Raw genomic sequence first — 27263 nt, forward strand, 5'->3', positions numbered from 1 at the left:
GATTTTACCATATACAGTAGGTCCCCAACTTATGCTAATATGTTCCTGAAAATTAGTAGATACCTTTATTATAATCTGAGTTGAATTCCAGAGCCATAATTTGCTATAAAAAAATTTCATTTTATTTACCAAGTATTTTACATTTGATAGAACTATTCGTTTTCACTTGTAGATATGCATTACACAGTACAGATGTTTAGTGGCAAGCAGTAGGTGGATTATCTCAGAAAGAGAAAGGGGAGGTAGTGGGAGGATGGAGAAGAGAGTTGGGTGAGGGTGGAGAGACTGGAGAGGTAAAGGGGTGACAAGCTCCCACTGTCATCATTCTCACATTGACATATCCAATACATGGGCAGCAGAGGACGAGGGAGGCAGTGTCAGTGGAGATGCTGCCTTACATGCAACACTACATATCAGCATCACCCAAAAAAAAAAAAAATATATTTATATTTACAATTTTTGACCAATCTTTATCAAACAAATGGGAGCCCAGCTCTCATGAATAACATAAACATTAATTAAATATCACTACATAGGGTGAGATAGATGGCGAGAATATTTTGAGGAACTTTTAAATGTCGACGAAGAAAGGGATGCGGTAATTTCATGCACTGGCCAGGGAGGTATACCATCTTTTAGGAGTTAAGAAGAGCAGGATGTGAGTGTGGGGGAGGTGCATGAGGCATTACGTAGAATGAAAGGGGGTAAAGCAGCTGGAACTGACTGGATCATGACAGAAATGTTAAAAGCAGGGGGGATATACCTGGAGTTTACCTGGAGAGAGTTCCGGGGGTCAACGCCCCCGCAGCCCGGTCTGTGACCAGGCCTCCTGGTGGATCAGAGCCTGATCAACCAGGCTGTTGCTGCTGGCTGCACGCAAACCAACGTACGAGCCACAGCCCGGCTGGTCAGGAACTGACTTTAGGTGCTTGTCCAGTGCCAGCTTGAAGACTGCCAGGGGTCTGTTGGTAATCCCCCTTATGTATGCTGGGAGGCAGTTGAACAGTCTCGGGCCCCTGACACTTATTGTATGGTCTCTTAACGTGCTAGTGACACCCCTGCTTTTCATTGGCGGGATGTTGCATCGTCTGCCAAGTCTTGCTTTCGTAGTGAGTGATTTTCGTGTGCAAGTTCGGTACTAGTCCCTCTAGGATTTTCCAGGTGTATATAATCATGTATCTCTCCCGCCTGCGTTCCAGGAAATACAAGTTTAGGAACCTCAAGTGCTCCCAGTAATTGAGGTGTTTTATCTCCGTTATGCGCGCCGTGAAGGTTCTCTGTACATTTTCTAGGTCAGCAATTTCACCTGCCTTGAAAGGTGCTGTTAGTGTGCAGCAATATTCCAGCCTAGATAGAACAAGTGACCTGAAGAGTGTCATCATGGGCTTGGCCTCCCTAGTTTTGAAGGTTCTCATTATCCATCCTGTCATTTTTCTAGCAGATGTGATTGATACAATGTTATGGTCCTTGAAGGTGAGATCCTCCGACATGATCACTCCCAGGTCTTTGACGTTGGTGTTTCGCTCTATTTTGTGGCCAGAATTTGTTTTGTACTCTGATGAAGATTTAATTTCTTCGTGTTTTTATTTTTGTTTAATAAATGTATGAAACCTAGGTAGTAGGTTGGTAAACAGTAACTGCCCAGGGAGGTACTGCCATCCTGCCAAGTGAGTGTACAACGAAAACCTGTAATTGTTTTACATGATGGTAGGATTGCTGGTGTCTTTTGTCTGTCTCATAAACATGCAAGATTTCAGGTATGTCTTGCTACTTCTACTTGCACTTAGGTCACACTACACATACATGTTCAAGCATATATATACACACCCCTCTGGGTATTCTTCTATTTTCTTTCTAGTTCTTGTTCTTGTTTATTTCCTCTTATCTCCATGGGGAGGTGGAACAGAATTCTTCCTCCATAAGCCATGCGTGTTGTAAGAGGCGACTAAAATGCCGGGAGCAAAGGGCTAGTAACCCCTTCTCCCGTATAAATTACTAAATTTAAAAGAGAAACTTTCGTTTTTCTTTTTGGGCCACCCTGCCTTGGTGGGATATGGCCGGTGTGTTGAAAGAAAGATAGAAATAAATAAATGTATGAAAGAGGGGAAGGTACCTACGTATTGGCAGAGAGCTTGTATAGTCCCTTTATATAAAGGGAAGGGGGACAAAAAAGATAGTAAAAATTATAGAGGAATAAGTTTACTGAGTATACCAGGAAAAGTGTACGGTAGGGTTATTATTGAAAGAATTAGAGGTAAGACAGAATGTTGGACTGTGGATGAGCAAGGAGGTTTTAGAGTGGGTAGGGGATGTGTAGATCAAGTGTTTACATTGAAGCATATATGTGAACAGTATTTAGATAAAGGTAGGGAGACGGTGGGAGACGGCCGACTTGTTGAAAAAAAAAAAAAAAGATAGAGTGGATAGGGAAGCAATGTGGCAGATGTTGCAAGTATATGGAATAGGTGGTAAGTTACCAAATGCTGTAAAGAGTTTTTATGAGGATAGTGAGGCTCATGTTAGGGTGTGTAGAAGAGAGGGAGACTACTTCCCGGTAAAAGTAGGTCTTAGACAGGGATGTGTAATGTCACCATTGTTGTTTAATATATTTTTAGATGGGGTTGTAAAAGAAGTAAATGCTAGGGTGTTCGGGAGAGGGGTAGGATTAAATTATGGGGAATCAAATACAAAATGGGAAGTGACACAGTTACTTTTTGCTGATGATACTGTGCTTATGGGAGATTCTAAAGAAAAATTGCAAAGGTTAGTGGACGAGTTTGGGAGTGTGTGTAAAGGTAGAAAGTTGAAAGTGAACATAGAAAAAAGTATGGTGATGAGGGTATCAACTGATTTAGATAAAGAAAAATTGGATATCAAATTGGAGAGAAGGAGTATGGAAGAAGTGAATTTTTTCAGATATTTGGGAGTTGACATGTCAGCGGATGGATTTATGAAGGATGAGGTTAATCATAGAATTGATGAAGGAAAAAAGGCAAGTGGTGTGTTGAGGTATATGTGGAGACAAAAAACGTTATCTGTGGAGGCAAAGAAGGGAATGTATGAAAGTATAGTAGTACCAACACTCTTATATGGGTGTGAAGCTTGGGTTGTAAATGCTACAGCAAGGAGGCGGTTGGAGGCAGTGGAGATGTCTTGTCTAAGGGCAATATGTGGTGTAAATATTATGCAGAAAATTCAGAGTGTGGAAATTAGGAGAAGGTGTGGAGTTAATAAAAGTATTCATCAGAGGGCTGAAGAGGTGTTGTTGAGGTGGTTTGGTCATTTAGAAAGAATGGATCAAAGTAGAATGACATGGAGAGCGTATAAATCTGTAGGGGAAGGAAGACGGGTAGGGGTCGTCTTCGAAAAGGTTGGAGGGAGGGGGTAAAAGAGGTTTTGTGGGCGCGGGGCTTGGACTTCCAGCAAGAGTGCATGAGTGTGTTAGATAGGAGTGAATGGAGACGAATGGTATTTTGGGACCTGATGAGCTGTTGGAATGTGAGCAGGGTAATATTAAGTGAAGGGATTCAGGGAAACCGGTTATTTGTACATAGCCAGACTTGAGTCCTGTAAATGGGAAGTACAATGCCTGCACTTTAAAGGAGGGGTTTGGGATATTGGCAATTTGGAGGGATATGTTGTGCATCTTTATTATGTATATGCTTCTAAACTGTTGTATTCTGAGCACCTCTGCACAAACAGTGATTATGTGTGAGTGAGGTGAAAGTGTTGAATGATGATGAAAGTATTTTCTTTTTGGGGATTTTCTTTCTTTTTGAGTCACCATGCCTCGGTGGGAGACGGCCGACTTGCTAAAAAAAAAAAAAAAAAAAAAAAACATTCTTTACCAATATTTATCAAACAAACATGAGCTCTCCACTTGCATAAAATGCTTTGGAAAACTGGAACAAAATCCCTTGGGCTATTTAACAAAGAAACATTTGACAAAATTCATTGGTTTCAACATTGTCAGTTGTTATTATCACAGCAAAGCAGTTACGATATCTGCCCACTTCGCTTTCCATTATCAGCTACCCACTTATCCTAATTATCTCTCAGTCGAGGGTTTCCTGTATGTGAATGCACTTGGTGAAAATTAGCCGAGAAAAACTGCTTATTGCAATAATTTCAAAGGAGGCATTGTTGGGATGGTTTGGGCATGTAAAACTTATAAACAAAGATAGGTTGATGAAGAGGGTGTATAAATATGGAGTGGAGGGTAGGAGAGGGAGGGGTCATACCAGGTATGGTTGGAGGGAGGGCATAGAAGAGGCTTTGAATTTTAGGGGCTTGAGCATCCAGTAGGCATGTGTGAGTATGTCAAGTAGGAGTGCATGGAGACTAAGTAGTTTTTAATTGATGTGGTGTTGTAGGGATTCAGGGAAACTGGGTACCTGGACATAAGTCTTGGAGGTGGGTAGGGCAGTGCCTGCACTCTGAAAGAGAAATGGAGATGTTGCAGTCAGAAGTCTAATCTGATCGTGATGTCATCATACTTCTGTGGGCCACCCTGCTGTGGGAGCAGATGGCCACTGAGTTAAAAAAAATTGTTCGAGTATTTATAATTATTGTACTACATATATCCAAATCAGCATTTATAGGCCATTAATTGTACAAAGTACTAGTGTCATAGTGCAGAACATTATTGGCTGGAAATCATAAATTGGGGACTTTCTGTATAGATCTTAACTAATTTAATTTCAACAGGCACACCACTATGGCCCATGTTTCTAATATTGCTACTCTTTACCAGAATTCCAGATTCGCACCATAGAACAAAAATTTATCTTGAGCAGATGATGAGGAAGAAAACAGTTAAGGCTTTTGATCCCAGGTAAGTTTTACAGGAAAATTGTGTGTGTGCTTATATATATGTTTGCTTATATTATACTGTATTATAGGCGTGTGTGTTTATTTTTTTTTTTTTTTTTTTTTTCAACAAGTCGGCCGTCTCCCACCGAGGCAGGGTGACCCAAAAAAGAAAGAAAATCCCCAAAAAGAAAATACTTTCATCATCATTCAACACTTTCACCACACTCGCACATTATCACTGTTTTTGCAGAGGTGCTCAGAATACAACAGTCTAGAAGCATAAACATATAAAGATACACAACATATCCCTCCAAACTGCCAATATCCCAAACCCCTCCTTTAAAGTGCAGGCATTGTACTTCCCATTTCCAGGACTCAAGTCCGACTATATGAAAATAACCGGTTTCCCTGAATCCCTTCACTAATATTTTATATATTTATTTATATATTTATATATTTATTTATATATTTATTTATTTATTCAACTGAGAGTAAAACAAGATTGTAGGTTGGTGGAGGAGTGAGGGGTAAAAGGGGTGAGTTACCTTTTGATTGTATTTCCTTTTCTCTAGTTTGTTTTTTGATTATTTACATTTATTGTTATTACTGTATATGACTGTTCGGTGCCTAGCTTATGCTCAGAATTGTTTGTAAAAATAAGTATAGATATGCGTAATTTTTCCTGCCTTCATATTATATAGGGATTGTGATTAAATTTATAATTTTTTTTTAATTTTTTCAGACTAAATTAATTTTTTTTTGTGTATAATATATGACCATTTCATGCATGTAGAGCAAAGTCATTTTTTTTTTTTATTGGTCAAGGAATGTGGAATTAGTAATGTGTCAGAATGAAGCTCTATGTTTTACATATTATATTAAATTTACTTGATGCACCATAGGTCAAGAATGCATCTATCACAATAAAAAAGTGATACATCCCTTTTACATCATACTAATAGAACTGACATGTAATGTTCTCGGTGATGGAGCACCAATATACAACTTTGTTCAGTTATCTGAGCTAGCAGTTTGAGTTTATCAGAATTTACTATGGCACTTGTGTGACACACCTTTGACTGGTTTTGAGATTCTTCCGAGTCCTGCAGCTCAGACTGTACTCAGGCTTTTCTTTTGCTTGCCTGTTCAACCTGGCTGTTGCTGTTGGTGACCAACTACCAGTAAAAGACATTTGTTAACATTATGACTTTAACTCAGCAGTCAGTGTTTATAATATGTCAGATTAGTTTGCATTACAAATAAATACAAATAAATAAATATTATCATTAAATGCTGTCATAAGTACATGTACTCTTTCTTTGACAGGTATAACACTATGATAGAAAATGCATATTTCTATGTCAACCCACCAGACACTGGTCCCGAGACCACCAAAAAAGAGCGGCCAACGATACATCAATACATTCGCAAGCTTCTTTACAATGACCTCTGTAAGTCTAATACGGAGAAAATTTTGAGACAGGTAAGTTTCCATGACTTCCCCAGTTTATATGTACCTAGTTAACCAACATTAGTTATTGTTTCTGTGATTCCTTAGTTTCTGCAAATTCTGGAATACTATACTATGGTCTGTGTAGGCTTTAGATTGTAAAACTATACTTAAATTTAAGGCTTAAGTACATAAAATATTCTATTAACTAGAAGATTTTTAGATATGGCATTTCTAGTTTCATTGTATCATGTTTGGAAACTTATTCGTTATATTCTGTCAGTGTTCAGTGTTCATTTAATTTTCAGATGCGGAAGATGCACTGGGAAGACCCACCGACTGTCAGTTACATTGTGAAGTGTTTGACAGCAGTCTGGAATGCCAAATTTTACAATATTCGTTGCATTGCAAACCTGGTGGCTGGCCTCATCTCTCATCATGTTAGTAATTTTCTGCTTGTAATTAATGTATCCCACCGAGGCAGGGTGGCCCAAAAGGAAAAATGAAAGTTTCTCCTTTTACATTTAGTAATATATACAGGAAAAGAGGTTACTAGCCCCTTGCTCCCGGCATTTTAGTCGCCTCACACATGGCTTACGGAGGAAGAATTCTGTTCCACTTCCCCATGGAGGTAAGAGGAAATAAACAAGAACAAGAACTAGAAAGAAAATAAAAGAAAACCCAGAGGGGTGCGTATATATATGTTTGTACATGTATGTGTAGTGTGACCTAAGTGTAAGTAGAAGTAGCAAGATGTACCTGAAATCTTGCATGTGTATGAGACAGACAGAAGACACCAGCAATCCTACCATCATGTAAAACAATTACAGGCTTCCGTTTTACACTCACTTGGCAGGACGGTAGTACTTCCCTGGGCGGTTGCTGTCTACCAACCTACTACCTAGTAATTAATGTATATTCTGGCATATAAGGCATTTTTTTTTTTTTTCCAAAAAAAGTCAAGGTCAACAATAGGCTTTGGGTTACGCTTTAGCATTCGTTTACTTACTTTAAGTTACAATAGCTTGGAAGCATACCTATATATTGCTATAGCAGAACTATGCTCAAGGTGTCCTGTCTTCAGCTTGTCATCTATCATAATGATTGTCTATGTTTTCTGTGTTAAGGATTAGTGATAGAATTAAATTTCCTGGCATTAAGGGAGGGAGGGATGAGGGTGAACCATATGAAATAGAATAAGAGTTATGAAAAAATCTACTCTGGTGTTGAGTAAGGAACTGAAAGAGATGAATATTTATGATGATTTTTGAATGATATATGAAGACAGTAAGTTAAAAAAATGACATTTCAAGGTGTGAAAAGAGCTGAGTAAGAATGGTGAGGGTGTATAGGAGTGCTTATTGTAGAAGTTGAGTAAGATGAGTGAGGGTGTATAGAAGTGCTTATTGTAGAAGCTAAAAAGAGTGAGAGTATATAGGAGTACTACTTATAGTACATGGAGAGAAAACTTTGAGCATAAACCAATGGTGTCATCACCCTAGAAAAATGGAAAATACTGTAATAGGTACACACAGATGAACTAATTAATAAGCATATTTAATTGATTCTTAACCCATGGCGTTCTCATTCATGTTACGGATCAGCAATGATCGAACTTCATTTAATTTAGGTCTTCTTTTTTTGAGTTGTAATGCACCAACTACCTTGTAATTAAAATATATTGGGTGCAGTCAGCTGGCATATGTTAATGGTGAAAGTAATATCCTACCCTGGCAGGAGTTTCAGTGAGAAAAAAAGATTGGGTGGCCAAGCAACTTGTAAGGGGACATCTCAGGATTACCCAAGGCTACTAGCTGCATCCTAAGTACTTTCTAGGCTTGTGTGGTGAATGGATTTGTGTTTTTGGTCTTTTCACCATGTGGTTTAGAGTATCAAGTTTGTCAGACATTTTTGGCTGTAGATGAATTAATATAGGAAGTAAGTTGCTGGCTGACACAAGAGACAGTTGTACAGATCGTTCCATTTGATAAGGCATGCCATCAAACAGAGGAAATAGTTAACTGTATGACATGCCTAGAATTGCCCTGATCATTTACCCAAATCATTCACAGTGTGGTGCAAAAATGTTTTACAAGAGAGTGCTCCTTGCTACTCCTTGAATTCTGTTATTCAGTGGCTTCCTAACTGTGAGGTGTTCTTTGATGACTGGCCAGGAAAGTCCCCAGACTTGAATCTCATTGAGAACCTCTGGGTAGTAATAGAGAGAGCTACTAGGGGGAAGGATATCAGCCCACTCCCACAAGTGGAGGATGCCATCCATGAATCATGGAGGAATTTACCCCATGAAATCCTGAAGAATGTGTGTTAATTATTTCCTAAACAGTTAAAGGATTCCCTAAAGTGTTTGTGTCTTAACTTCCAGTTGTGCCCTCATGTATCTGAAACCTGACTCTCAAATAGACTCACCCTTTCAGTTCCTCTCACTGTTTTGTATGTCATATATATGCCATGGTTCTTCTGTCCTCTTATGTCATCAGGTTTAGCTTCTCTAGCCTCTCCTCATAGCTCATTTTCCTTAGCTTGGGGAATAGTCTTGTTGCAAAGCTTTATATTTTTTCCAGCTTCCTCACGTGTTATATCAGATGCAGTTTCTAACATGGCACTGCATACTCCAATATGGACTCAGCACATGCCATGTATAGGGTCGTGAATGCCTTCTTGGTTGAGGCTCTTGCCTTGCATTTGTTGCAGCACTTTTGTAATCTCTTGTAACTTTTATGATTTATAAATGCTGAAGGGGAATTTTTGGTATCCATAGTAAAATTACTCTTAGTTAATGTAAAATGAGGAGTGACTGGAATGAAATCAGATATATTTGAGAAAACTAGGGCAAGAGAAGGGATAGCATTAATTCTATTATTTATTATTATATGAGAAATCTATTAAGGTCTTCCTGTAATATTCTTGAGTCATCTTCTAAACTTACTACCCACCTTATTTTAAGTTCTGTTATGTTTTAAAGCCTACTAGCATTATAACCAGGCCCTGCTGATTATGTTAAAGCAAGCAATATTTACTTGAATTAGGACTGGGTGGGCCCAGCTGTTGTGGATGGTATTTTGGAAGAAATACGTCTTGGTTTAGAGGTGAATCATCCTAAATATAACCAGCGACGAGTTGCTGCAGTAAAGTACTTAGGAGAGCTCTACAATTACCGTGTAATTGAAAGTACTATTATTTTTAAGGTAAAGTTTTTTCTGTATTTTTTAAAGGTATGTTGTGATAAATCTAAGCCATTAACCCCAAAAAAATTCCTTATTATATTCAGGTGAAAGATTAGTTTGTATTAGATACTTTGGAAGTATTGTGTTATGGATATTTTTGTTTTAGTACTCTATTTTACTTTTTACCTCAAACATTACCACTGTGCCATGTACTCAAGTCAGCTTTTATTACGCCAGGTGCTCTATTTGTTCTGCTCATTTGGGGTACTCTTTGACCCGAACATATATAGTGAATATGACCCACCAGAGCACCTGTTTCGCTTGCGTTTAGTGTGTACACTCCTGGAAACTTGTGGCCAGTTTTTCAGCTCTGGCTCTAGCAAGCGGCGTCTCGATTGCTTTCTCATATATTTTCAAGTAAGTAATGTAATATTTTTTAAGTCTAGGGCGTGTACTTAGAGAGTATTTCTTCATCTCAAATAAATCAAGGCTAGTTAACCCTTAAATTGTTGATTGTTTCAACATTGCCATGGTCTTATTTTTGTAATTTGTTTTGTATGTGTCTATATAAATTTATGTGGTAAACAGTTTCCCATATGATTGAAGATCTATGTCATATATAGTTTAAGGGTTAAGTGTAATTGATTTATTAAACTCAGTCAATTTTTATTTGGTTATGATAAAGAGGTTAAGGTTTGAGGCCCTCTGAAGATAGGGTTATTTTGAAATAGCTACCTTAATCACCCACTTTACTTAATACAAGCATCACAAAATAGGATTACAGAGTGGACATGATAACATAATGAACCAAGAATAATGAATATAATGAAAAGAGATGTACATTTTTCTCAACAGTTGTTAAATTCATCCTCGAAAATTTGTCTCACTCAGGTGATCATTGCTACACAAAGTTGTATAAATTTATGCACAACTATATTTCTAAGATATTCCACCTAATAAGAATTTTTAAGTATATAGGTACAGTGGTTAGAAAACATAATACTATAATAATTGTGATTAGAATACAGTAATAGAATTGGAGTGCAGTTTTAGAATTATGTATACAGTATATGACAGAATTAACAAAAATAATTATATGTATTTATACATGTATTTGGCTGCAACAATTTTTATGTTAGGTAAAAGGACAAGTGCAACTAATGCGACATTTTGTTGTGGCAATGTTTTGTTCTCCAGGAGCTTTCTCAAGCTGTTATGTAATGGCTTGACAAAGCTTCTGGAGAAAGAAACATTGCCACAATAAAATGTCGCATTAGAGTTGCACTCGTGTCCTTTTACCTAACATATTGTAAGTAATTCTACCAACATTATTACATCAATTATTATGCATCACAGAGTGATTAATATATTATTGGGAAAGTGACTTTTGCTGCACTCTGTATACTGTAGTTGGACTCATAATAAATACAGAAGTGTGTGAAACTTATTTTTCTGTACATACATAGTATTATCTTTTGGCAGCATTACTACCAATATAAAAAGAGTTTAAGCATTTGGAATGAAGAGCATGAATTTCCATGGCAAATTGAACACCTTGTACGTGACACCATCTCAGCAGTCAGACCAAAACTGCAGCTCTCTTCTTCCCTGGAAGAAGCTCAGAAAGCTGTTCAGCACCTCAATAACCAGATTGTTTCCAAAGCAATCGAAGTAAGTCATCACTTTCTTGAGTATTGCATTGTAAATTATTTTTTATTTTTTTTTAACATTGGCCATCTCCCACCGAGGTAATGGGACCAAAAAAAAAAATTATCATTCTATCTATATATTTATATTTCTCTATTCAAACATTTTCAGTTTTCCTCAGATTTTATTCTTAGGTGTAATTTTTATATATTATGTACTTGAATGTATGTTTTTTCTATGGGTCACCCTGCCTTGATGGGAGATGGTCAGTGAGGTAAAATAAGAAAAATAAATATTTTGTTAATATACATCTTTTGAAGGTAGAGGAGAAAATGTTTTCTGTAGGATGGGTGCAGGTGAGTTTACTCGCCTGTATGTGGTTGCAGGGTCGAGTCACAGCTCCCGTGGAGATAGGGGATGGTTACTTGGGGTAGGTGGGGGATGTGCTCACCTATATGTAGTTGCAGGGTTGATTTACAGCCTGTGTGTGTGAACTCACCAATTTGTACTCAACTATTTGTGGTTGCAGGGCTTGATTCATATCTCTTGGCCCCGCCTTTTCACTGCTCCATGAGCATTATCAAACCTCATCTTAAGACTATGCATGGTTCCCGCCTCCACTGTGTCACTTTCTAGGCTATTCCACTGCCTGACAATTCTATGACTAGTAAAAGGACACAAGTGCAACTAATGTGACATTTATTGTGGCAATGTTTCGCTCTCCAGGAGCTTTATCAAGCCATTACAAACAATACATGGACACAGAGGGTATATAAAGGCTCTGAGTGAGGTGCAATACTAGTGAGGTAACATTTCGATGTTCACTAGTGGTGGTAGTAGTAGTAGTAGTAACAAAAATAATACAATAAGGAAGAGCAGTTAATTCGTACATGAGTAAAAGGATATAAAAGCTATTACTTGAGTAACAAAAATAGGTTGGACAAATATAGACTGGAAAGAGGCAGGTTTTTTTCAGTGTTCACTCTCTGTAATGTGCTTTGTGTAGTATAACAGGAGAGACTATGTGATGGCAGGGTTTACTGTTTTCAGGAGGATTCTTGCTAAGACTTCGGAGATGGTGAAGCTGCCGTTGTTTTGTTTAATTGTATTCGAAACAGCGATCAGTGCTGATTCAAGGCACTTGCGTCTGCGGAAATTAGTTTCTTTGATCACTAATTGGGCGTCTCTGAATTTCATGAGATGATTGGTGGAATTTCGGTGTTGTACACGGGCGTTGTTTAAGTTGTCCTTCCTGGCTTTTTCATTAATCCTGTTACCCTTGGGTACAAACCTCTCCTCAGCCTCCTTGCATTTTGTTGCTACATATTCCATCATCTCATTAACTGGCTTCCCTGCCAGTTCTCTGTCCCACTGAACCCCGTTCAGGTAGTTCCTCATTCCTGTGTAGTCCCCTTTCTTGTAGTTTGGCTTCATTCGTCCTGGCCTTCCTGCTTCTCCCTCCACTTGTAGCTCTACTGTGTATTCGAAGCTTAAAACCACATGGTCACTGGCCCCAAGGGGTCTTTCATATGTGATGTCCTCGATATCTGCACTACTCAAGGTGAATACTAAGTCCAGCCTTGCTGGTTCATCCTCTCCTCTCTCTCTTGTAGTGTCCCTTACGTGTTGGCACATGAAGTTTTCCAGTACCACCTCCATCATCTTAGCCCTCCATGTATCTTGGCCCCCATGTGGGTCCAAGTTCTCCCAATCGATCTCCTTGTGGTTAAAGTCACCCATGATCAGGAGCTTTGCCCTGCATGCATGAGCTCTTCTGGCCACTCTAGCCAGTGTGTCAACCATCGCTCTATTGCTCTCGTCGTACTCTTGCCTTGGCCTCCTGCTGTTCTGTGGTGGGTTATACATCACTGCTATTACCACCTTGGGACCTCCAGAGTGAAGTGTTCCCACTATGTAATCACTTTCTTCTCCGCTGTCTCCTCTCTCCAGCTCATCAAAATTCCAGCGATTTTTGATCAGCAACGCCACTCCTCCACCCCCCCTGTTCCCTCTGTCTTTCCTCAGGATTTGGTATCCCGTTGGAAAGATGGCATCTGTTATCATACCTGTAAGCTTGGTTTCTGTGAGAGCTATGATGTCCGGTGATGCTTCTTTGACTCTTTCATGCCACTCCTCCCACTTATTTGTTATTCCATCAGCGTTTGTGTACCATACCTTCAGTTTCCTTTTCAACACTGTGGTTTGGGGGGCCTGTGAGGGTGGGAGACCTGGTGGCATACTGTGGGATTCTATAGCTCGGTGTTGAGTGGAGGCTGTGGGTATGGATTGTAGTGTGTGTTGGGATGGTGTGATATATGGTTCTTGGAGTCTACCTATCCGGGGGTTCTGAGAGTAGTTGTGTGTGTGCTTGCCCTTGCTGTTCTGTTCTGCTCTGACTGACCTCTGCTGGTTCCCTCCTTGTCTCTTTTCCTAGCTCCTTTCGCTTTTTTGTCCTCTCCCTCAGCTGCTGTCGTTCTGATTTTGTTCTGTCTCTGTCTAGGAACACCCTCTTGTACTCTTCCGAGTATTTCAATCGTGGTTTCTCTTGGAGGATCCTGTTCCGCACTGTTTCCGTCCTGAGAATCAGCTTGATTGGTCGGTTTCTCCCCTTCGAGTACCCCCCTATTCTCTGAAAATTTACAATCTCGTCCATCTCTTCACCTATTTCCGTGATGATTTTCTCAATCTCCTTTCTTTCTTCCTGCTGCCTTTCAGTGTGTGTCCTTTCCTCTCTCTCCTGAAGCCCATGGATAAACACTGATTTTGCCCTTTCTTCCTCCCATTGCCTCACCCTCTGTGACTCTGTGTGTGTGTGTGCGTGTGCGTGTGAGTGTGAGTGTGAGTGTGAGTGTGAGTGTGAGTGTGTGTGTGTGTGTGTGTGTGTGTGTGTGTGTGTGTGTGTGTGTGTGTGTGTGTGTGTGTGTGTGTGTGTGTGTGTGTGTACTCACCTATTTGTGGTTGCAGGGGTCGAGTCTTAGCTCCTGGCCCTGCCTCTTCACCGGTTGCTACTGGGCCCTCTCTCTCCCCGCTCCATGAGCTTTATCAAACCTCGTCTTAAAACTGTGTATGGTTCCTGCCTCCACTACATCATTTTCTAGGCTGTTCCACTGCCTGACAACTCTATGACTGAAGAAATACTTCCTAATATCTCTCTGACTCATTTGTGTCTTCAACTTCCAATTGTGGCCTCTTGTTTCTGTGTCCCCTCCCTGGAACATCCTGTCTTTGTCCACCTTGTCTATTCCACGCAGTATTTTATATGTCGTTATCATGTCTCCCCTGACCCTCCTGTCCTCCAATGTCGTCAGGCCGATTTCCCTTAATCTTTCTTCATAGGACATTCCCCTTAGCTCTGGAACTAACCTTGTTGCAAACCTTTGTACTTTCTCTAGTTTCTTGACGTGCTTTATCAAGTGCGGGTTCCAAACAGGTGCTGCATACTCCAGTATGGGCCTGACATACACTGTGTACAGTGTCTTGAACGATTCCTTACTAAGGTATCGGAATGCTGTTCTCAGGTTTGCCAGGCGCCCATATGCTGCAGCAGTTATCTGGTTGATGTGTGCTTCTGGAGACATGCTCGGTGTTATACTCACCCCAAGATCTTTCTCCTTGAGTGAGGTTTGCAGTCTTTGGCCACCTAGCCTATACTCTGTGGTCTTCTGTGCCCTTTCCCTATCTTCATGACTTTGCATTTGGCAGGATTAAATTCGAGAAGCCATTTGCTAGACCAGGTGTCCAGTCTGTCCAGGTCTCTTTGAAGTCCTGCCTGGTCCTCATCTGATTTAATTCTCTTCATTAACTTCACATCATCTGCAAACAGGGACACTTCTGAGTCTAACCCTTCCATCATGTCGTTCACATATACCAAAAATAGCACTGGTCCTAGGACCGACCCCTGTGGGACCCCGCTCGTCACAGGTGCCCACTGTGATACATCATTACGTACCATGACTCGTTGTTGCCTCCCTGTCAGGTATTCTCTGATCCATTGCAGTGCCCTTCCTGTTATATGCGCCTAATGCTCTAGCTTCTGCACTAATCTCTTGTGAGTAACTGTGTCAAAGGCCTTCTTGCAGTCCAAGAAGATGCAATCAACCCACCCCTCTCTCTCGTGTCTTACTTTTGTTATTTTATCATAAAACTCCAGAAGGTGTGTGACACAGGATTTGCCTTCCATGAATCCATGCTGGTTGGCATTTATACTCTTGTTTCGTTCCAGGTGCTCCACCACTCTCCTCCTGATAATCTTCTCCATAACTTTGCATACTATACACGTGAATGACACAGGTCTATAATTTAGTGCCTCTTTTCTGTCTCCTTTTTTAAAAATGGGAACTACATTTGCCGTCTTCCATACCTCAGGTAGTTGCCCAGTTTCCATGCACAACATATCTGCTCCCTCTCTAAGGACCCACGGGGAGATGTTGTCCGGTCCTATTGCCTTTGAGGTATCTATGTCCCTTAGCAGTTTCTTCACCTCTTCCTCATCTGTATGTATGTTGTCCAACACTTGTTGGTGTATTCCTTGCTGGTGTCCCCATCTGGTCTGTCCCCCCAGAGGCCTTCCTGTCTCTACTGTAAATACTTCCTTAAATCTCGTGTTGAGCTCCTCACATACCTCTTGATCGTTTCTTGTGAGTTCTCCACCTTCTTTCCTCAGCCTTATCACCTGGTCCTTGACTGTTGTCTTCCTCCTGATGTGGCTATACAGCAGTTTCGGGTCAGATTTGACTTTCGATGCTATGTCGTTTTCATACTGTCGCTGGGCCTCCCTCCTTATCTGTGCATACTCGTTTCTGGCTCTTCTACTAATCTCCTTGTTTTCCTGGGTCCTATGCCTGTGTGTGTGTGTGTGTGTGTGTGTGTGTGTACTCACCTAATTGTACTCACCTAATTGTGGTTGCAGGGGTCGAGACTCAGCTCCTGGCCCCGCCTCTTCACTGATTGCTACTGGATCCTCTCTCTCTCTGCTTCCTGAGCTTTGTCATACCTCTTCTTAAAACTATGTATGGTTCCTGCCTCCACTACTTCACTTGCTAGGCTATTCCACTTGCTGACAACTCTATGACTGAAGAAATACTTCCTAACGTCCCTGTGACTTGTCTGAGTCTTCAGCTTCCAGTTGTGACCCCTTGTCCCTGTGTCCCCTCTCTGGAACATCCTATCTCTGTCCACCTTGTCTATTCCCTGCAGTATCTTGTATGTCGTTATCATGTCTCCCCTGACCCTTCTGTCCTCCAGTGTCGTCAGTCCGATTTCCCTTAACCTTTCCTCGTACGACATTCCCTTGAGCTCTGGGACTAGCCTTGTTGCAAACCTTTGTACTTTCTCTAACTTCTTGACGTGCTTGACCAGGTGTGGGCTCCAGACTGGTGCTGCATACTCCAGTATGGCCCTAACATACACAGTGTACAGTGTCTTGAACAATTTCTTATTAAGGTATCGGAACGCTATTCTCAGGTTTGCCAGGCGCCCGTATGCTGTAGCGGTTATTTGGTTGATGTGTGCCTCCGGTGATGTGCTCGGTGTTATGGTCACCCCAAGGTCTTTCTCCCTGAGTGAGGTCTGTAGTCTTTGTCCACCTAGCCTATACTCTGTCTGCGGTCTTCTTTGCCCCTCCCCAATCTTCATGACTTTGCATTTGGCTGGATTGAATTCGAGAAGCCAGTTGCTGGACCACATGTCCAGCCTGTCCAGGTCTCTTTGCAGTCCTGCCTCATCCTCGTCTGATTTAATTCTTCTCATCAACTTCATGTCATCTGCGAACAGGGACACTTCAGAGTCTATTCCTTCCATCATGTCGTTCACATATATCAAAAATAGCACTGGTCCTAGAACTGACCCCTGTGGGACCCCGCTCGTAACAGGCGCCCACTGTGATACCTCTTCACGTACCATGACTCGTTGCTGCCTCCCTGTCAGGTATTCCCTTATCCATTGCAGTGCCCTCCCTTTTATGTGCGCCTGATCCTCCAGCTTCTGCACTAATCTCTTGTGGGGAACTGTGTCAAAGGCCTTCCTGCAGTCTAGGAAAACGCAATCTACCCACCCGTCTCTCTCGTGTCTTACTTCTGTTACCTTGTCATAAAACTCCATGAGGTTTGTGATACAAGATTTGCCTTCCATGAACCCATGCTGGTTTTCAGTTATAATCTTGTTCCTTTCCAGGTGTTCGACCACTCTCCTCCTGATAATCTTCTCCATGACTTTGCACACAATACATGTCAGAGACACAGGTCTGTAGTTTAGTGCCTCGTTTCTGTTTCCTTTCTTAAATATGGGGACTACATTAGCTGTCTTCCATTTCTCAGGTAGTTGCCCAGTTTCAAGGGATGTGTTGAAGATTGTGGTTAGAGGCACGCACAGCATCTCTGCTCCTTCTCTATGGACCCATGGGGAGATGTTGTACGGTCCCATCGCCTTTGAGGTGTCAAGGTCACTTAAGAGCTTCTTCACCTCCTCCTCAGTTGTTCGTATGTCATCCAACACTTGTTGGTATATTCCCTCTTGATGTTCCCTTCTGTGCTGTCTTCCCACAGCCCTTCCTGTCTCTACTGTAAAAACTTCCTTAAATCTCCTGTTCAGCTCCTCACATACCTCCTGATCATTTCTTGTGAGTTCTCCACCTTCTGTCCTTAATCTGATCACCTGGTCTTTGACTGTTGTCTTCCTCCTGATGTGGCTATACAACAGTTTCGGGTCAGTCTTGATTCTCGATGCTATGTCATTTTCATACTGTCGCTGGGCCTCCCTCCTTACCTGTGCGTACTCATTCCTGGCTCTGCGACTGATCTCCCTATTTTCGTGTGTTCTCTGCCTTCTGTACTTTTTCCATTCTCTATTGCACTTTGTTTTTGCCTCCTTACACCGTCGGGTAAACCAGGGGCTCGTTCTGGTCTTCCCGTTGTTACTGTTGCCCTTGGGAATAAACCTTTCCACTGCCTCCTTGCATTTTGTTGTTACATTTCGTGTATAGGGCAAGGAGGAATAACATCTTGTAGGAGTGAGGAAGAGCCAGTTGTGAGTGTGGGGAAAGTTCGTGAGGCAGTAGGTAAAATGAAAGGGGGTAAGGCAGCCGGGATTGATGGGATAAAGATAGAAATGTTAAAAGCAGGTGGGGATATAGTTTTGGAGTGGTTGGTGCAATTATTTAATAAATGTATGGAAGAGGGTAAGGTACCTAGGGATTGGCAGAGAGCATGCATAGTTCCTTTGTATAAAGGCAAAGGGGATAAAAGAGAGTGCAAAAATTATAGGGGGATAAGTCTGTTGAGTGTACCTGGTAAAGTGTATGGTAGAGTTATAATTGAAAGAATTAAGAGTAAGACGGAGAATAGGATAGCAGATGAACAAGGAGGCTTTAGGAAAGGTAGGGGGTGTGTGGACCAGGTGTTTACAGTGAAACATATAAGTGAACAGTATTTAGATAAGGCTAAAGAGGTCTTTGTGGCATTTATGGATTTGGAAAAGGCGTATGACAGGGTGGATAGGGGGGCAATGTGGCAGATGTTGCAAGTGTATGGTGTAGGAGGTAGGTTACTGAAAGCAGTGAAGAGTTTTTACGAGGATAGTGAGGCTCAAGTTAGAGTATGTAGGAAAGAGGGAAATTTTTTTCCCAGTAAAAGTAGGCCTTAGACAAGGATGTGTGATGTCACCGTGGTTGTTTAATATATTTATAGATGGGGTTGTAAGAGAAGTAAATGCGAGGGTCTTGGCAAGAGGCGTGGAGTTAAAAGATAAAGAATCACACACAAAGTGGGAGTTGTCACAGCTGCTCTTTGCTGATGACACTGTGCTCTTGGGAGATTCTGAAGAGAAGTTGCAGAGATTGGTGGATGAATTTGGTAGGGTGTGCAAAAGAAGAAAATTAAAGGTGAATACAGGAAAGAGTAAGGTTATGAGGATAACAAAAAGATTAGGTGATGAAAGATTGAATATCAGATTGGAGGGAGAGAGTATGGAGGAGGTGAACGTATTCAGATATTTGGGAGTGGACGTGTCAGCGGATGGGTCTATGAAAGATGAGGTGAATCATAGAATTGATGAGGGAAAAAGAGTGAGTGGTGCACTTAGGAGTCTGTGGAGACAAAGAACTTTGTCCTTGGAGGCAAAGAGGGGAATGTATGAGAGTATAGTTTTACCAACGCTCTTATATGGGTGTGAAGCGTGGGTGATGAATGTTGCAGCGAGGAGAAGGCTGGAGGCAGTGGAGATGTCATGTCTGAGGGCAATGTGTGGTGTGAATATAATGCAGAGAATTCGTAGTTTGGAAGTTAGGAGGAGGTGCGGGATTACCAAAACTGTTGTCCAGAGGGCTGAGGAAGGGTTGTTGAGGTGGTTCGGACATGTAGAGAGAATGGAGCGAAACAGAATGACTTCAAGAGTGTATCAGTCTGTAGTGGAAGGAAGGCGGGGTAGGGGTCGGCCTAGGAAGGGTTGGAGGGAGGGGGTAAAGGAGGTTTTGTGTGCGAGGGGCTTGGACTTCCAGCAGGCATGCGTGAGCGTGTTTGATAGGAGTGAATGGAGACAAATGGTTTTTAATACTTGACGTGCTGTTGGAGTGTGAGCAAAGTAACATTTATGAAGGGATTCAGGGAAACCGGCAGGCCGGACTTGAGTCCTGGAGATGGGAAGTACAGTGCCTGCACTCTGAAGGAGGGGTGTTAATGTTGCAGTTTAAAAACTGTAGTGTAAAGCACCCTTCTGGCAAGACAGTGATGGAGTGAATGATGGTGAAAGTTTTTCTTTTTCGGGCCACCCTGCCTTGGTGGGAATCGGCCGGTGTGATAATAAAAAAAAAAAATAATAAATATTCCATCATTTCATTTACTGGCTTTCCTGCCAGTTCTCTGTCCCACTGGACCTCCCGCAGGAAGTTCTTCAACCCTATGTAGTCCCCTCTTTTATAGTCAGGCTTTTCCCATTCAACTCCTGTTATTCTCTCCACTTGCAGCTCTACTATGTATTCAAAGCACAGAACCACGTGGTCGCTAGCTCCTAGGGGACTCTCATACTTGATGTCCTCAATATCTGAGCTGCCCAGGGTGAACACAAGATCCAATCTTGCTGGTTCATCCTCCCCTCTCACTCTGGTAGTGTCCTTAACATGTTGGTGCATGAGGTTTTCCAGCACCACGTCCAACATCCTGGCTCTCCATGTTTCGGGACCCCCATGTGGCTCCAGGTTTTCCCAGTCAATCTCCCTGTGGTTGAAATCCCCCATAACCAGCAACTTTGCTCTGCTGGAGTGAGCTCTTCTTGCCACTTCAGCAAGTGTGTCCACCATTGCTCTGTTGCTCTCTTCATATTCCTCTCTTGGCCTCCTGCAGTTCTGTGGTGGATTATACATCACTGCAATGACCACTTTGTGTTCCCCAGACTGAAGTGTACCTGCTATGTAGTCTCTTTCTCCCGTCTCATCTATTCCTTCCATTTTCTCGAATTTCCATCTGTTTTTTACGAGCAGAGCAACCCCACTTACCCCCCTGCCCCTTCTATCTTTCCTCATGATCTGGTATCCTGGTGGGAAGATTGCATCTGTTATTGTCTCCATGAGTTTTGTTTCTGTAACTGCTATGATGTCTGGGGACTTCTCATTGATTCTTTCTTGCCATTCCTCATGTTTATTCGTTAATCCATCTGCATTTGTGTACCAAACCTTCAACTTCTGTTCTAATACTGTAACTGTGGTGCGGGGGGTGGAAACAGAGGGATCAGTGTGTGATGGTTGGTTTGGATTGTTCAGTTGCCTTGGGGGTGTCGTGGCTGGAGTCCTTCTGCAGGTGTTTCTGGGGGGTGCGCTTGTCCTTCCATTTGATCCTGGGTTATTCTGCTCTCCTTTTTCATTTCCTCCCATTTCTCCTTTCGTTTTTGAACTCTCTCTTTCATTGTCTTCCTTTCGTCCTGTGTTCTGTCTCGATCGAGGTACACACCCCGGAACTCCTGCTTGCCTCTCAGCCGTGCTTTCTCCTGCAGGATCATGGTTCGGGTTGATTCTGCCTTGAAAATTACTTTGAGAGGCCGATTGCTTTTCTTTGTGAACCACCCAATTCTCCGAAAATTTGCCACCTGGGTCATGTCCCCCTCGCCTATCACCTTCATGATATCTTCAATCGCTTTTTTCTCCTCCTGCTTTCTTTCATCATAAGTTTTCCCTTTAGCTTCGTCTAGCCCATAGACAAACACGGATCTTTCCCTTTCCACCTCCCACTGTGACTCCCATTGCATCCTCTGATGTGTTTTAGTTCCTTCCCATGGAGTGTTCCTTCCTTCAGTCCCTTCCCTAGTTATGGCCCCTATGCTTCTTGGTTTATCCTTCCTGCTCACCTGCTCCTGGCCCCCACAGGTATCTGGTAAGGTCCTTGCACATGTCCTAGTTCCTTCAATGTCTTCCAACCTCTCATTCTGTCCTAGTGTGCTCCCTGTCTTTGTTTTGGCCCCATGTGGGTTTGACAGGACCTCTGCATACAGTTTAGTTTCCATGCTTCCTTCAGACCTGTTGTCTGTTTGATGTAGCCATTGCCAATGCTACTTCTGTAATATCTTTGTCTCTGTGCTGTTTCAGATGTCTCAGTGTGTGTGTGTGTGTGTGTGTGTGTGTGTGTGTGTGTGTGTGTGTGTGTGTGTGTGTGTGTGTGTGTGTGTGTGTGTGTGTGTGTGTGTGTGTGTGTGTGTGTGTGTGTGTGTGTGTGTGTGTGTGTGTGTGTGTGTGTGTGTGTGTGTGTGTGTGTGTGTGTGTGTGTGTGTACTCACCTATTTGTGGTTGCAGGGGTCGAGTCATAGCTCCTGGCCCCACCTCTTCACTGATTGCTACTAGGTCCTCTCTCTCCCTGCTCCATGAGCTTTATCAAACCTCGCCTTAAAACTATGTATGGTTCCCGCCTCCACTACGTCACTTTCTAGGCTATTCCACGGCCTGACTACTCTATGACTGAAGAAATACTTCCTAACATCCCTTTGATTCATCCAAGTCTTCAACTTCCAATTGTGACCTCTTGTTTCTGTGTCCCATCTCTGGAACATCCCGTCTTTGTTCACCTTGTCTATTCCGCACAGTATTTTATATGTCGTTATCATGTCTCCCCTGACCCTCCTGTCCTCCAGTGTTGTCAGGCCGATTTCCCTCAACCTTTCTTTGTAGGACAATCCCCTTTGCTCTAGGACTAGTCTTGTTGCAAACCTTTGCACTTTCTCTAATTTCTTGACGTGCGTGCGCGTGTGTGCGTGTGCACGCGCGCGCGTGTGTGTGTGTGTGTTAGTTACCATTTTGTCTTAGGCACATGTCGATTAGACACTAGGCCTGTTGTATATGCATGCATGCGTGTATGTGTGTTTGTGTTTGTATGTGCGGTGTGTGTGTTTGTATGTGTGGTGTGTGTGTGTGTGTGTGTGGGTGTGTGGTGTGTGTGTGTGGTGTGTGTGGTGTGTGTGTGGTGTGTGTGTGGTGCATGTGTGGTGTGTGTGTGTGGTGTGTGTGTGGTGCATGTGTGGTGTGTGTGTGTGGTGTGTGGTGTGTGGTGTGTGTGTGGTGTGTGTGTGGTGTGTGTGTGTGGTGTGTGTGTGGTGTGTGTGTGTGGGGTGTGTGTGGTGTGTGTGTGGTGTGTGTGTGTGGTGTGTGTGTGTGTGTGTGTGTGTGTGTGTGTGTGGTGTGTGTGGTGTGTGTGTGGTGTGTGTGTGTGGTGTGTATGTGTGGTGTGTATGTGTGGTGTGTGTGTGTGGTGTGTGTGTGTGGTGTGTGTGTGTGGTGTGTGTGTGTGTGTGTGTGTGTGTGTGTGTGTGTGTGTGTGTGTGTGTGTGTGTGTGTGTGTGTGTGTGTGTGTGCGCACATGTGCATGCACGCACACATACGTACATACTCATCTACATGTGGTTTCTAGGGATGGGTCACAGTTCCTGGCCCCTGAGGGTATGTTTGTGTTTGTGTTATGCCTTTAAAATGTGTTTCATCAAATAATTTTTTGTGACAGCAAGTACCAAGTTTACGGCAGTATCTTCAGCCAGAAGAGGAGAGCGAAGCCCTTCATACAATCATAGAAGAAGGTAAGTTTTTGTCTGTGTGTATTGAGAGATCTGTCATTCATATTGCCAATTTATTAATCCTTATTTCAAATGAACACATTATACTTAAGTTTGTTTTGGTTAAATAATACTGACTGCACATTGGCCCATTAAAGCTACACTTCAAATTCCTGGCACATACCTACATCTTATTCGCCAACATCCAGCAGGCATGTACAAGCATGTTAGATAGGCATGAGTGGAGGCAAATGGTTTTATGACTTGATGTATAGTTGAAGTGTGAGAAAGGTAACATTTATGAAGGGATTTAGGGAATTGGTTAACTGAACTTGAGTCCTGGAGATATGAAGTACAATGCCAGCACCCTGAAGGAAGGGTGAGGGATATTGCAGTTTAGGAGATTATCTGATATGTGGTGTAAGCACACTTCTGGGAAGACAGTAATTGAATAAATGGCAGTGAAAGTTTTTCCTTCTTTTTCAAATCGCTCTACTTTTGTGGGAGAATGGCTGGTGTGTTTAAAAAATATATGTATTCATCTATGTATACACACTGTTTTTATTTTACACAACTTCATTATCATTGTTGAAGTGTGAGCAGGGTAATATTTTGTGAAGGGATTCAGGGAAACCAGTTAGCCAGACTTGAGTCCTGGAAATGGGAAGTACAATGCCTGCACTTTAAAAGAGGGATTCAGGATATTGGCAGTTTGGAGGGACAACTAAACTGTTGTATCAGTGTTTCTGCAAAGACAGTGATTATGTATGAGTGATGGTAAAAGTGTTGAATGATGATGAAAGTTTTTTCTTTCCTTTTGGGTTTTTCTTTCTTTTTGGGTCACCCTGCCTCGGGGGGAAGCTGCTGACGTGTTAAAAAAAAAACTTCATTATCTTTGAAAATGTAAAATTGATGTGTAATCCAGGTGACAACAGCCAAGTTGTGGAGTTGGAGGGAGACATACTTGAAGATATGGAAGATGAAGAAGACTTTGAAGAGGTGGAAGGTGAGTTGGATTGGAGTGAATCCCACGGAGATTCTCTCACCCCTTCACAACACAGTCAGCCAGGACGCAACACTATGGAGGAGGTGAGAGCTCTGTCCATGTGCCTTTCCTCTTAAAACTTGTTAGCATTATTTATTTTGAATTCATTTACAATGTATTGTCTGTTATCTCCTTCCTGTATGTAATGAGATGCATCAGATTTGTAAACTATTATGATCTCTTATTAGATATAAAATAAATTTGCACCAAATAAGATTATTGTTTTTTTACTAGACATTGGTTAAGAACTGTGTATTAAATTTTATTGTTTTGTTGGTTGTTATTGTGACTGTCTGACCAGTACGTACTCACACTTCAGCAACCCCTGTCCCTCCACTGCTTCCCTTAACCCTTTCACTGTTACGACCCCCCTCCTCCAATTAAAAAAAAAAACACATTTTGTGGTTGTAATAAGATAAAAAAAAAATTCCCCTCAGTTCTTACCAAGATACAGAGGCATGAGGTTGAAGGTCATTGACCTGCTGACAGCAACATCGGCTACACCCAAATGCTTCATTATGACTAATTAGTTTTTACTCTTCCAACCGAGCTATGGGATCTTTTCTGATGGCGCAGAAATGATCATGGTGAAACCAACATGTTTATCATTGTATATTTGAAGTATCTTTTGGCAAGGTACCTCAATATCATTTGAATGTGGGGTTCATCAAAATAAATTTCAAAGAATCCAAGTTCAGCAGTGTCATTTTCCAGGGTACATTTGGGCTAAATTCCACTGTTTGTCATCAGATTGATGGAGATACAGCATAGAATGTGCATCATTCTGCCAATCCCAGATGCAGTGTGGTGGTGGTTGCTGGACATTGGTGTGTGTGTATGTGCATGTGTGTGCATGCACTTTCTCACCTATTTGTGGTTGCAGGGGTTGATTTGCAGCTTCTGGCCCTGCCTCTGCTGTGTATGTGTGTGTGTTTATTCTGGAGTAGAGGATTGTAAACTGCAGTCTTAAGCATTGTTGCAATATGTAGATCGAACATACTACAACAGATATATATCAGTGGGCAAGTGATAGCTACACTGAACTCATTAATGTGCCTTTGAACATATTGCAGTCAAGGGTGATGAGTATCTGGTGTAACTATGACATATTCTAAGTGGGCTCCTGGTGCTTTATGCAGAAATTAATTACTAGTAGGTAGGTAATTTAATTTGTACATGTATGTTATGATTTAATTTTGAAGGAAGGAGAAGGTGTGTTGACCGGTGATGCAGAGGATGACATAGGAGATGACGATGGAGAAATGCTTGGCGATGAAATACTAGAAGGAGATATGAAGGTTAATGTTAAACATGTTGACTGTGAAGAGGACACTGATTTCATGTCAGCCTTTGACCGCATGATGGCGGACAGCCTCATGGAGCGTGCCAGCACTGTACCTCGCCCTGGCCAGCTGGATATATCTGTGCCTGTGCATGTCAAATCCACTGCTAAGAAGACTTATGGTGAGAATTTTTGTTTCACATAATTTATTATTTATTATCACACCGGCCGATTCCCACCAAGGCAGGGTGGCCCGAAAAAGAAAAACTTTCACCATCATTCACTCCATCACTGTCTTGCCAGAAGGGTGCTTTACACTACAGTTTTTAAACTGCAACATTAACACCCCTCCTTCAGAGTGCAGGCACTGTACTTCCCATCTCCAGGACTCAAGTCCGGCCTGCCGGTTTCCCTGAATCCCTTCATAAATGTTACTTTGCTCACACTCCAACAGCACGTCAAGTATTAAAAACCATTTGTCTCCATTCACTCCTATCAAACACGCTCACGCATGCCTGCTGGAAGTCCAAGCCCCTCGCACACAAAACCTCCTTTACCCCCTCCCTCCAACCCTTCCTAGGCCGACCCCTACCCCGCCTTCCTTCCACTACAGACTGATACACTCTTGAAGTCATTCTGTTTCGCTCCATTCTCTCTACATGTCCGAACCACCTCAACAACCCTTCCTCAGCCCTCTGGACAACAGTTTTGGTAATCCCGCACCTCCTCCTAACTTCCAAACTACGAATTCTCTGCATTATATTCACACCACACATTGCCCTCAGACATGACATCTCCACTGCCTCCAGCCTTCTCCTCGCTGCAACATTCATCACCCACGCTTCACACCCATATAAGAGCGTTGGTAAAACTATACTCTCATACATTCCCCTCTTTGCCTCCAAGGACAAAGTTCTTTGTCTCCACAGACTCCTAAGTGCACCACTCACTCTTTTTCCCTCATCAATTCTATGATTCACCTCATCTTTCATAGACCCATCCGCTGACACGTCCACTCCCAAATATCTGAATACGTTCACCTCCTCCATACTCTCTCCCTCCAATCTGATATTCAATCTTTCATCACCTAATCTTTTTGTTATCCTCATAACCTTACTCTTTCCTGTATTCACCTTTAATTTTCTTCTTTTGCACACCCTACCAAAATCATCCACCAATCTCTGCAACTTCTCTTCAGAATCTCCCAAGAGCACAGTGTCATCGGCAAAGAGCAGCTGTGACAACTCCCACTTTGTGTGTGATTCTTTATCTTTTAACTCCACGCCTCTTGCCAAGACCCTCGCATTTACTTCTCTTACAACCCCATCTATAAATATATTAAACAACCACGGTGACATCACACATCCTTGTCTAAGGCCTACTTTTACTGGGAAAAAATTTCCCTCTTTCCTACATACTCTAACTTGAGCCTCACTATCCTCGTAAAAACTCTTCACTGCTTTCAGTAACCTACCTCCTACACCATACACTTGCAACATCTGCCACATTGCCCCCCTATCCACCCTGTCATACGCCTTTTCCAAATCCATAAATGCCACAAAGACCTCTTTAGCCTTATCTAATATAGTAGAAAATTCAGTGTACAGACATTACCTACTTCTTTTTATAATGATTCTAGTACAGTGGACCCCCGCATAACGATCACCTCCGAATGCGACCAATTATGTAAGTGTATTTATGTAAGCGTGTTTGTACGTGTATGTTTGGGGGTCTGAAATGGACTAATCTACTTCACAATATTCCTTATGGGAACAAATTCGGTCAGTACTGGCACCTGAACATACTTCTGGATTGAAAAAATAT

The 27263-nt window shown here is 42.1% G+C and overlaps 1 protein-coding gene across 3 annotated transcripts in view; it reads left to right on the forward strand.

Moving 5' to 3' along the window:
- Positions 1-27263, forward strand: part of Upf2 (UPF2 regulator of nonsense mediated mRNA decay) — an 83258-nt gene that overhangs the window by 46668 nt on the left and 9327 nt on the right. For 2 of the 3 annotated variants that reach the window (XM_053776234.2, XM_070086809.1), the window contains 9 exons: positions 4754-4834; positions 6139-6295; positions 6571-6702; positions 9310-9468; positions 9685-9864; positions 10930-11118; positions 23064-23136; positions 24038-24201; positions 25360-25621. In XM_053776234.2, coding sequence (XP_053632209.2) covers positions 4754-4834; positions 6139-6295; positions 6571-6702; positions 9310-9468; positions 9685-9864; positions 10930-11118; positions 23064-23136; positions 24038-24201; positions 25360-25621 — 1397 coding nt within the window. The remainder of the gene's footprint in view (positions 1-4753; positions 4835-6138; positions 6296-6570; positions 6703-9309; positions 9469-9684; positions 9865-10929; positions 11119-23063; positions 23137-24037; positions 24202-25359; positions 25622-27263) is intronic. The other variant, XM_070086808.1, reaches the window with a different exon arrangement.

This window comes from Cherax quadricarinatus, chromosome 19 (genome assembly GCF_038502225.1).
Source record: "Cherax quadricarinatus isolate ZL_2023a chromosome 19, ASM3850222v1, whole genome shotgun sequence".
Classification (NCBI taxonomy): Eukaryota; Metazoa; Arthropoda; class Malacostraca; order Decapoda; family Parastacidae; genus Cherax; species Cherax quadricarinatus.